Source organism: Onthophagus taurus, chromosome 3 (genome assembly GCF_036711975.1).
Source record: "Onthophagus taurus isolate NC chromosome 3, IU_Otau_3.0, whole genome shotgun sequence".
NCBI lineage: Eukaryota > Metazoa > Arthropoda > Insecta > Coleoptera > Scarabaeidae > Onthophagus > Onthophagus taurus.
In genome coordinates, this window is record NC_091968.1 from 16,794,075 (window position 1) to 16,807,046 (window position 12,972).

General features: G+C 38.3%; 2 protein-coding genes across 2 annotated transcripts; both read left to right on the top strand.

The window, feature by feature from the left end:
* Positions 1 to 6,500: 6,500 nt before the first annotated feature.
* Positions 6,501 to 7,268, top strand: LOC139429487 (uncharacterized). The gene has a single exon (XM_071195255.1). The coding sequence runs from the start codon at positions 6,501 to 6,503 to the stop codon at positions 7,266 to 7,268; it is 768 nt and encodes a 255-aa protein (XP_071051356.1).
* A 1,606-nt stretch (positions 7,269 to 8,874) lies between these two features.
* Positions 8,875 to 9,822, top strand: LOC139429488 (uncharacterized). Its single transcript, XM_071195256.1, has one exon. The coding sequence runs from the start codon at positions 8,875 to 8,877 to the stop codon at positions 9,820 to 9,822; it is 948 nt and encodes a 315-aa protein (XP_071051357.1).
* Positions 9,823 to 12,972: the final 3,150 nt, after the last annotated feature.

The window sequence follows — 12,972 nt, forward strand, 5'->3', positions numbered from 1 at the left end:
GGTTAGGAGGAACAAGGATAACTAAGAAGAGTTGAATGAAATTATTTTGATAGGTAAGGAGAGGCACTGGGCTGCCACGGATTTAGATCGGTCGTGCTGAAGTAGACATGGGAGTAATTTAAGAGTGAATAAAGGATGATGATTGAGGGCTTGAAAGACGGTATGTTTCCTAAAGTATTGAAGCTGGTGAGGGTGATCTGGCTGAAAACCTGATAGGGGAATACGACTTATATAACAAGGCTACTGTTTTTCAAACTGAATTCTCCTTCTGGGCTATAACGGAGAACGATCTATACTCCACGTTGATTAGTATCTCTTCCAATGCCGTTGGAGTCGATGGCATAGCACTGAAATTTGTTAAGATGTGTTTTCCTTTTATATCTAGATATATTTTACATATCGTAAATTTCTGTTTAACAGAAAATGTATACCCTACCATCTGGAAACAGTCTATTGCAGTTGCAATACTCAAAAAACCAAATGCTTCCGATTATAGCTATTTAAGGCTCATTTGTCTTCTACCCGGCCTTTCCAAGGTTGTTGAAAAAGTTGTGGATCGTCAGCTGCGAACACACCTAACTCATTATAATCTTTTGCCTGATTCCCAATCGGGTGTTCGTCCGGTATTTTCGGGCGATTGTGAAAATCAGAGTTGTTTATCTAAACCTCCTCTGACAATCGTCCGAGTTGACTTGATTTAATTAATAGTATTTTTATTTTGATATGTTATTATAGGTTTGAATTAGGTTTTTGTTATCAAGTCAATAAATGAATTATTATTATTATTATTATATGCCTGGCTTCGACTTTAGTTTGGATATTGGTGGCGAGGGTGATGAATTTTATGAATAGTAAGGGGCTATTGGATGATGGACAGTATGGATTTAGAAGAGAAAGAGAAACGATACAATTTGTCCAATGTTTTCAACGTCATCTGGGTGCTGGGCATACTGAGAGTTTTAAAATGAATGGGGTGCCCGAGGTATTTGATAAGTGCGATGGAAAGGTTTCTAGGTTATAGAAGGATGGGATGCGGGTTGGTAGAATACGCGATAAATAGAGGCTGTCTACAGGGTATACACAGAAGATAGAGAAAAGATGGGATATAGTAGATGAAATATGCCAAGGCGAAATTTAAGGGGATGTTTTGCAGGTCTACGAAGGCGGTAGGACCGGTATTAAGGACGGGATTAAGGAACGTAAGAATAATGAGTGCTATTATGTACTTCGGGGCGCTAGGATTCGTCGAGAATCTAAGATATGTTTGAGATAAAGGTTACAGATATGCTTGGAAGAATGACAGTGAATGATGAATGACAGAAACATTATAAAATGAAAGCTGTAGCGAGGCGCTTCATGTTGCAGGCGAAGTACACATTTCATATTCAATTCTTCATGAGTTATGAAAGCGCCTGTCTTCGTCCCAGCGGGATCCACTCTCCGTCTATACCAGGAAGTAATAGGCAACTGTCACTTCCGCATACAGTTTTATCTTTTTCGTCCTGATGACTACGGCCACGTTTGCGCTTATGATTTCCCATGGAAACTACCGTTTCAGGTGTGATTGATTTATCCGACTGTTTGTTTTACCGATAGTATGGAGGTACTTGCCAAAATATCCATGTCAACTAAGAAACTGAGTCGTGCAGAAGATTATTTCGCCATGATCTTTGTTCAGCCATGAGGTGACGTTCGATGTCATCCACCTTCCGCTACTTTCCTATTGCCATAAGCTTAACTAGGCTTCACGAATCTCTGACCTGATGTGTTTCGTCGTCTTTCTGTAACCAGCAAATCAATCGGGGTGATCGTAGCCACCAAAGCATCGCCGGGCCGCAAAGTGGGGCGAAACCTTGTTTTGCTGACCAAAACTCAATAACTTTTAAATAATTTTTTTTGTCGAAAGGTCATATGTATAAAGTGGTATTCATTTTTAAAGAGCTTTCCATTGATGTATCACATATGTGCCAGAGGGTTGCATGAGGTAAACTACCCCTTTTTTGCTTTTATTTAAAAATTACCCTATCGATTCTAACGACATTTAGTACCCTTATAATATGTTTAAAGGTGTTAGTTAAAATGTTGCCCCATTCCTCTAATAGCAACCCTGTGAAATTCCAATAAATAATATCAACAGTATTATCATTATCCTAGAATTTTATGTATACTTTGCAGGGAAATCATAAGATACTCACAATTCTTTCTTCTAAAACAAGGCACAGATGATATTTAAATATAGCTTGCAATGGCTTCTGAATCTAAATCTAACTTGCTTTTTTCTACAACATCTCTAATTTATGATATACATAATATAAGGATCAGAGGTGTATAGTAATGTATTGAAAACATCTTGATTGGTAGCAATCCTGAAGAACATTTCCGAGCGTTATGTAACCGGTATTTTTTGTAATCTTTATTTCTAGCTTCTTGCGCATCTTGTGAAAGTTGTCCTATTGGTAATACAGCATATTGTATGATACTTTCACTGTGAATAAGTATTTTGTGTACTGAAGCAGGCATGTAGTACCATCTATGTATATAGCTCTACATACAGTTCTGCTGTTTTATATGCGTATTCCCCAAACTTTTTGGCATCTATGGCTCTTCCGTTGGCTAATGTTTGAAGAATTATCCTCATCTACTCCTGTAATATCTGTTGTGCAAGAAGGATTAGAAAAGAATCTTCTAACAATGTTACCATCGTTGGAGTTTCCAGTACCTTGTGGAGGTTTATCAACAATTATACCTACTTCATCTCTAAATCGGTCTTGTACTTGTTTTTTCTTAGTATCTTTTTCAATCTTGTGTAAAGGATCAATAGCAAACCATTTTTTAAATGAAAGGTTGTACGAGATATGAGGAACGAACTCCATAAATCTGATCTACTCGAGATGGTCTTGCTGTTACCTTCGCCAGATTATTCATTTCCGTTGGTTTGGCAAGGAATACCATACAAGTAGATGTAGAAGAAGTGTCTGTGAATGTACTGCATACTTTTTCATCGATCATTGTAAAAATAATTGGTAGTTTACACTAAACTTATCAATTTGGGATTCTGTATTTGAAGCTAGATATCTGGTTCTCTCCGTAGTTTCTTTTGCAAACTCTATAGATATGGGTCTACAAAATCGAGTCGAAGAAGGAGTTGGGTTATTGCAAATGATGAAATAAACAAATGAGAATCAGTTATTTGATCTGATTTCAATATGTTTATATTGGCTTTGTCCAGAGGACCCATTACATCCCCACTTACACATTAATATGAGATCAGTTACCGTAAAATATTTTTTGTAATTCGCTACGGTAATGGAAGCTATAACAGTACTCAAACGGGTGCTGTAATGAGACTCTTTACAGCATCCGATGCTGTAATGAGATTTTAGTAATATTTTATGGAACCAGTTCAAGTTGGTGACATTGGGTCATTAATTTTTCTAGTTGTCAATGTCACAATTTTTGTCTATGGATGTTTAAACACGTTCTTAGCATCGAATACAAGGTCCACAATGATGAAGACATTGAACACTGAGCAATTTCTCTTATTTTGGGAGGTGTACATGAAACATTTTTTTCAGGTGAATACATTTTGTGTTTTGACAGTTTCTAATTGTCAATTCAAATTTCTATTTTCAAGTGTTACGGTGTTACCAACTGCTGCATACCTATTTCCCTACATTGTCAAAATTTATTTTATTTTTGTTAAAAAAAAGGGATAAAAACGCGAATTACAAAAAATAGCATAAAAAACACGTTTCATAAGACTTAAAGCACTCATTCATTAAAAAACTCGTGGCTTCGCCACTCGTTTTTCAATTTGAATTCGTGCACTTCAAACGTGTCTTACGAAACTTGTTTTTTAATATACTAATACTGATATCTAGATAGTCCTATATCTGCCATCACAGCCAACGAATTTTCTTTACTCAATAGACTTTCGATACCTTCATTTTGGAATAATATACGATAAACCAAATTTCGCTGTTCCATTGATATATTTTTTATACTTTTTTACTCAATAATATTTGCGTTCCAAATTTGGCTTTCTGCTCGTAGTCCTTGCAAAAATGCATGACGTAATTGGTCCAAATCTTCAGTCTGCAGCAAGCGAGTGGAATTTCTTCTCTAATGACATGTTCTTGTATAAAATGAATAGAATACATGTCAAAGTTAGTATATACAAAAAATCTGAAGTATTTTCGAAATAGTTTCTAAAATAAAAAGTTTTGAAGTTCCGCTATAATTTCGGATTGTCCCACAGCGCTAACTTTATCGATTTTAATAGCGGTTTTTGCATTCTAATAATTTTTTATGGTTTAGTTTGACCTGTGTACTAAAATTGTCATTCTTTTTAGTACCTATAATTACCATTTCCCCCTTGATTTGAAAATGTTTGACACAATCGGTTTTGGCCATCAAAAGAGCGCTTCGCCCCACTGTGAGCCATGATGGTCCTGTATACACTTGCCACTCGAAGCTCGCCTCGTCGTTGATCTGCTAACAAACTAGTCTAGCTCGCCCTTCATGGCCAGGTCTCGCTCCCATACAGTGATGGGCGCTGGGTAAATACCCGACGGGTAGGTATTTATAAAATGGGCATTTATCCAGGGCCCACGGTAAATACCCAAACAGTACGTACCTATAAAAGTGATACAAGTAAAAATATATCAGATTCCGAAAAAAGTGAAGAGGAAGATGATGAAATGGACGTTAAGACGAAGAGTTGCCAACGATCGAAAACGTATTATCATCAGACGAATTTGTCTTAATTTAAATTATATCAAGTTATCATCAAGCTTTGCCACAATGTTGACCACATCATTTACGCCAGTTCTTCTTCATAGGTCTTCATTTAGTATGTGGTCCCTCAGAGTTACACCCAGCATCGACCTCTCCATCTATCTTTGCGTTATTTTGAGCCTCCTGTCAAATCACCATGTTTGATGGCGCATTGGAAACGTCATTGTAGTACAATTTTAACTACACATCTAGAGAACGTGCAGAAATTGTGAAATTTTATATCCATAAAAGTTCCTCTGCTACGCTTGCTCAGCGCATGTACAGAGCAAAATATCACGGTCGTCCAACGCCCACAGCCAAGACAATTCGAAGTTTTGTGGGGAAATTCAATGCCAGTGGTTCTTTGGCAACATCGAAGCCCAAAGTTAAGACCCGTACACGCCGTAATGATGACGCTGTAGCTGCTGAAAGTATCTATATTTAAGAGCATGACAACGGCGCGACAGTGACGGTCAACTGAACTCGAAGAAAATGGCAAGGAGGACTACTGGTTCCAGAAAGATGGTGTAACATGCCATACTGCTCTATTAATAATGGATTTGCTGCGTACCATGTTTCCAAATTGATTGTTATTGAAAAGTGGCGATTATGACTGGCTGGTGCGTTCGCCTGATTTAACGCCTCCTAACTTTTTCCTGTAGGAATACTGTTTATATCAATAAGTCAGACACTCTCGATCAACTTAAGACCTACATACGCCAAGAAATCGCCGAAATAAAGCCCGAAACACTTGCAAAAGTGATGAAAAACGTCGAAAAAAGGGCCGATTTTGTGGTGACAGCTGGGTGATACCTACAAGACATCATTTTCAAAAAGTGACTAAACAAATTGTACAAGTCCAAAAGTTCAATAAAATGATAGAATCCAAACAAAACATTGAGTTGTTTTCATATTATTCAAAAAATATCGCTTACAACAAAATGACACCTTGTATATAGGAATATAGCTCTTGAAGATGTCTTTAAGTTTCCCGTAGGCTGCCCATGCGATCTTTCTGCTTAGTTTGCTTGTTTAATTATCTCTCGATAATTTCTCTCAATGTTATTATCCCCAATATTATTGGGGATAATGACATTGAGATTGTATCGCCTTGTTTTGCTCATAATCAGTACTTTAATACTTCTACTATCTTCAGTACTTTCATGCAATTTTACCGTCATTGTAGCATTCTTGCAGATGTTATAAATGAGTTTGGTGTATCGATAATCGACTCTGCATTCTTGAAGTGCTTGTAAAACTGCCACCAACTCAACTTAAATTAAATTTTGCACGATCAACATTAACATTTTTTGCTTGAGGTAAAAATTATTCGCTTTTTAATGTTAATTTACACCAAACTATAAGATGCTTTGAACTATTGATATCAAGTAGTGACAATTTATTATTGATAAGAAGTATAGAATAACAAATTTTATAGTTTCTGAAAATACGTCTTTGGAGTTTTCGCGGAGTAATTGAATAAGAATCAAAGAGAGAGAGAAATGTAACGACTTAATATAGTCGCACGTACGGTTTCGTCTTTGTAATGTGTAAGTACGCATTAAATATTTGTCTTGAGTGAATTTTACGGCAATAAGCAACACTGGTATAATTCCATTGATATAATTTCCTCATACAGTAACAGATTTCCTGCATAAGTTCGGACTTGAGACTGTATTTGTCTAAATGGATTAAATTGGAAACACAACTTTTATGTTATCAAAATGATTTTAGTTATTAACCATGTAATGCTTAGAGAGGAGTTTGGAGAGGAACGTGCGACATTAAGGGTAATACAGTGCAACTTGCACCGTGGCAGGGCTGCAACTGCAGTATTATGCAGGCACCTTGACATGATGCAAAACACCATTGCTCTGATTCAAGAGCTATGGACTATCAACTCGAATGTTTCTGGTTTCGGTTCTCTTAGCGGTTCTGCTTTCTTTTTCAGTACTCAGGATCGACCGAGAGCTGCAATCTACGTACCTAGACATATCTCCGCGTATCTCCTGCCGGAAGAATCAAGTCGGGACTCCGTTGTAATCAGGATTCAATGCTTCCTAGCGAAGAAGAAAACGACGATGACTCTAGCATCTGTCTACCTGCCTATAGAAGAGATGGCTCCTACTGCGACCTTGACAACATTAGTCAACGCTAGCAAGGTAAATAAATGGCTACTCATTGTAAGCTGCGACTCCAACGCTTATTCTGTTACCTGGGGATGTGACAAAGGAAACTTTAAAGGTAAGATCTTGCTTGAATCTATTACGAGTAATGACTTGGAAATAATCGACGAAGGCTGTGAACCCACGTTCGTCAATGCTAGATGTCAGACGATTATTGATTTGAACTTGGCATTGGCGAACGTATCTCAAAAGATTAGCAACTGGTGTGTCTGCCAGGAGGCGTCTATGTCTGACCATAGATGGATCACTTTTGATGCTCTTGAAAAAGAGGGTCCGGGATCCAAAGCGGCTGAAGCGTCTAAATGAGCAATTGCGAGATTTTCCAGATGCCCTTCCTGGAAATACCAATGAATTGGAGAATTACTCAAACCTCGTGGGTGACACACTAACTCAGGCCTTCCACAGTGCATGTCCTAAGAGAATTGTGGAGAAGAGAGGAAGGGCTACACCTTGGTGGACTCCTGATCTACACTCACTGAGGGTCACTTGCAGAAAAGCTTTCAATAAAGCAAAACAAACTAGTCTGAATTCTGACTGGACCTTGTTCAAAACACACCAGTCAGAATTCAAACGTTTAGTACGACAAAAGAAACGACAAGCCTGGAGAGGTTTTTGTGCAGAGGTGGAGAGCACTGCTGAGGCCCCACGCCTAAACAAAATACTATCTGACGGCCAAAAACACAGTTGTGATATTCTAAAAAAGTCTGATGGCAGTTTTGTCAAGGATCCAGAAGAATCGTTGCATTTACTAATGGATGTTCATTTTCCGGGTTCGTTGCAAGATCTTTCAACGCTTCTACACCAAGTGGAATTTAACAACTCTCCTACCAGCTAGGACTGGCAGATAGTGAACCAGGTTGTACGGAATGAGTTGGTAAAGTGGGCCGTCGGCAGTTTTGAGCCCTTCAGAACACCCGGACCCAACGGTATATTTCCTGCTCTTCTTCAATGGAGCCTAGAGGATATGAAAATACACTTGATGAGAGATTTTAAAGCCTGCTTAGCCTTTAATTACGTTCCCATCAGCTGGAGGAAGGTTACAGTAACCTTTATACCAAGGAATGGAAAAAAGTACCCAGCGGATTCTAAAGCCTTTGGACCAATTAGTCTCTCATCATTTCTTTTAAAGACGCTTGAAAGACTATGTGAACATTACATTAGAGAGAATGTACTTAAAGCGTTTCCTTTGCACTTGCACCAACATGCTTATATCAAAGGTAAATCTGTGGATAGCGCCCTACACATGGTAGTGGGGCGCATCGAGCAAGCACTTGATTCGAAAGAGTCTATTCTGGGAATTTTCCTTGACATAGAAGGAGCGTTTGACAAAACCACCTTTAGTAGCATTAACCTGGCACTGGAATCTCGAAGAGTGCCATTGGTCATCGCGGGCTGGATAAAAACAATGCTAGCAAGCAGAGTTGTTCAGGCTAAGGCGAAAGGACACACAGTACAGAGAGCTGTGGTTAAGGGTTGCCCACAAGGTGAGATACTCTTACCGCTTCTCTGGTGCTTAATAGTTGATGATCTCATTCGTGAGTTAAATAATCAACATCTCTTCACAGTTGGTTACGCCGACGACGTGGCTATCTAAAAGGTGAACCTGACAATTTTCTTTGTTACAGAATGCAGCAGCCGCTTAAACTTGTTGAACGATGGTGTGAACAACATACCCTCTCTGTCAATCCTAAAAAGACGGAGACTGTTCTCTTCACTAAACAGAAGAAACTGGGACACTTAACGCCACCCAATTTCTGCAATAATCCATTAACCTTTGCTCCAGAGATGAAATCTTAGCTGGGTGTTATCTTGGACATCACACATTAGTTGCAAAACCAAAAAAGCAACGATTGTACTGACCCAGTGCCGAAGGGCTATTAGGAATACTTGGGGACTAAATCCGAAAGTTACAATGTGGATCTACACTTTTGTGATAAGACACATGGTAGCTCACGGAGTCATAGTTTGGTGCTCAGCACTAAAACATGCATATAAAGCTAAATTGCTGCATCAATTGCAACGACTGGCCTGCCTGCTAATCACAGGCGCTATGAGATCTACACCTACGATTGCAATGGAGACTATGCGAAACGTGCTGCCCCTAGATATTTTAATGAGGGAGGTAGCCGTGATGGCATTGCTTCGATTGCGACCAATAAATGAAAAGCAGGTTAGTAAACAACCCCTCTTTAAAGCTCGTACAGACTACATCACACCTACTTTCTTAGGCAAGCCACACGTTGTCATTGAAACGATACCCCAGAGCAACTCAAGCTCGGGCAAAACGCTGACCATCTACACTGATGGATCAAAGAAGGCTGGAGGTTTCGGAGCGGGAATTTTCTCGCACGATCTCCAGCTGGACCTTTCCACTTCGTTGGGATCCACTGCTCAAGCTGAATTAACTGCTATAAACATAGCAGCCGATGCGATCATTGACTCCAAAAAAGTCGGCAGAAACGTCGTAATCTGCACTGATAGCAGATTACAGGCTATGCTGGCGGTTGGTAGGCACCACACTGCATCATCGTTGGTGAAGTCCTGCCGGCAATCACTCGAGGAGGCAAACAACGTCTCGATAAAGTGGCGAAAAGGACACATCGGAATTAAAGGACATGATCATGCGGACAGGCTGGCGAAACGAGCGGCTAGCAAGTCACCGATCTCCCCTGAACCGTTTGTACCACTAGCTGTTAATACAGCATCAAAACTGATAAACTCTGTCGCCCATCGAGCTTTTTGCGACAGATGGGATGGAACAGCAGCAGGTGTCTTTGCTAAGAAAACTCTGCTCTACCCTGACCGGAAAAGATCTACTCAGTTTCTGGGAACGCAATCAAAAAGCTCATTTCACTCCTGATCGGACACTGCAGGTTACGTAAGCACATGTTTTACATGAAGCTGGCGAAAACACCCCTCTGCAGAGGGTGTGAAATGAAAAACGAGACGGTAAGTCATATTGTTTGTGACCGTCCCAACCTCGCGTACTTAAGGGAATCCATTTTCGGAATACCATGGCTCCAAATTTCGGATATAAGGAACATAACTTTCTGTTCTATATTACCGTTCATGAAAAGATTGGGCTGGTTTTCTGACCTTTGAATGAACAGTAATTTTGGGGACGTACAAAGAGCTAGCTGAGGTCTAAGTGCTGTGAAGAAACTCATCCCCACGTAAAACTACATACATACAACCATATAAAGCAGCAAGCGCATTATAATATGTAATTTTTATTTTGTCAAGCAACATCGTCTACGCCCTTTTACACTAAACTTTTGTTACGTGCATAAAAGAGTAGTCTCGAATCTGATAAAATATATTGAAAGATTAGAAGTTTAATTATTGGCGGTAATTGACATCAGATTTTGTAAAGGTAAATTCCTTTGAAAATCCTATTATCGCGCTTCCCCAATTTGTTTTAATATCTTCAAATTCACAAAAAGTTTTCTTTAAAATTTGCATCCGTCGAATAGAAATTCAGTAAGGAGAAGTTTGAAAATTAGCTACGTTTTCGTCTTTTCTAATTCTTATAAAGTACCTATGTAAACTAATTCTTATAAACCACATATTAGCATATAATCTATAACAATATTTTAAAAAGCAATTCACACAATAATTCTTGTATCGATTGAAAAATTTTAAGGAGGAGAAAATCGGCGCATTATTTATTTTATAAATGTTTTATTATCGCGAACGATTACGATCGTAATTAGTCGGACGCTCGGGGTTATCATAGGGGTAATTTTTTTTCAAATTATGTCACGTGGTTGTGTCCCACGAAAGAGGGGCGATCCTCGGGTTGACGTCACGTCAAAGGTGCATTACGGAGGGCCTGAAACTATGCACCTTCCGAACTATTAAAGAACGTAACGAAGGAGAAAATAATTAATTCAGGAAGACTCGTCGGAATGCGACCAGATGGTAGAATCATCCAGAAAACACATTCTTTTTGATGTTATTCGTTTTTAACCTTTTTCGCTCATATTTCCTTTTTTTTTTTTGAAGTCATTTATTAAAATATTCATGTAGATGAGGGATCTAAACGCTTCATATGTATCGCCACACCCCAATAGTTAGTTATTATTTCAGTTGATTTAACATTTACGTTCTCTCTTTTTAGGTACATTTTCGTAGCTTTGTTTATTTAAACATTTGTTCCACGAAAGACAAAAAAGGATTAATTATCGGCGATAATGGACATACGGGTTTTTAATAATTCAAAACGGTTGGTGTGCAGTAATTTTCCCTGTTGTAATTGCCACGTAGGATGCTTTAACTGCCCCGTTGATCGGGTTGAATTATTAAACAATTATTCCATATACGTTACTTCAATTCTTAGTAGTTGGAAAATATTATAAAAACATATTTAAAATAAGGTTATTATTATTTAGATTATGATCGATTTGAGTCACAAAAACAAAGGGATTATTTTAAATTATTTACATTCGTCCCTTTTTTTGGGAGTGAGGGGAGAGGTAAAACCTGGGTTGGGTTGATCACGACCATTAGAGGTGAACAGTTTTATAATAACATTGGGTGAAATGCCATATACACCGACTTACGTGGTGTCACGCAGCACCAGCTGTTACTGTTCAATAATATCTCACGGTCTCGTGGATGGCCCCTAAACTAATTCTCTTTATTGCTATTATTATTTAAAACAAAAATGTAAAGTGCTTTCAACAATAACATGACCATTTCATAAAAGGAGTTTAATACAAAATAAAGATTCACAATCTTACAAATTATTAATTAACACATACTTTCAACTTAAGTCTCTGAAAAAAAATGGTAAATTATTCTTCTTCTTATAATGCCAACCCCACAGAAGGTGAACTACGACTTTGGTAAATTGTTCTCTGTTCTGCGGTGTCATTAGCAGTGAATATGAATTTTGGGCCAATCCAATCCCTCACGTACTTTAGCCTTGTACAGTATACAACTTGCCCGAACCGCTTCTATCCTCAACTTTACCGTTTCATTAATAATGTATTCCATCCACGATATTTTAAGCATTCTGCACATTACCCACATATCCCAGCGTCCAATGGTCCATTAAACGGACTGCTAACGTCCAAGATTCAATTCCATTATTGAAGGATTTGCAGTATCTTATGTCTATCTATTTTCTAAGAAATACGCTGCAAATCGATGCGATATTGGTAAACCGCAAAGGTACTATTTATGTCCAACAAACAAAAATTCTCTCACCCAAAATGAGGAGTATCATACCCTTGAATATCTACTACTGCTTCTTTAATCATCCTTCTAGTTTTAACAAAAATTAACACTGACACAAATTAATTAAGAGATTACTTTGAACACTCAACTGGTGAAAAGATTAGCTGAGAATACAAAACAACAAACCAAACTGAAGCTTAACATTATATAGAAGAATGAAGGTTAAAATAAAGGTACTGACCGCGACTAGGTTGTAGTTGACCTTGATCTGAATGTGAAGGCTACGCGGTATGCTCGTGACCTTGAATGTTTTTAAGGTCAAGATCGCGATCATTGGTTCTCCGTTCTTTTAGGAGAAATCTCAAGGTTAAGGACATGTAATCTTCAATGCATACAAGTTGACCTTCAGATCACCTGCGTAACTTTGACCTTGAGATTTCAGGAGGAGTTTTGTAAATCCGCATATACCTACTGCTTATACATATAAGATAATTGTACATTTCTGTTTTAGCGTCAACCCTTTATTTATGAGTGGATATAATTTGGGCCGCCTTCTACGATAATTTGGTCTCAAAGTAAATTCCTAAGTATTTCACTGGGTCGTTCTTCCGAGGGATTGTGTCTCCGTTCAGGGTTATGCTCATATCAGTATTGACTCTTCTTAAAATGAAGATTTTTGCTTCATTTTAAGTCATTTCTTAGTCATTGTTCCAAAATTTAAGGAAAGAATGAAAAAATACCTCTTTTCTTACGACTTATAAGGTAGCGTGTTCCTTATAAGCGACCACGATAAGCGGACAGCTAACCCCTCTACATATCTAAAGCAGTA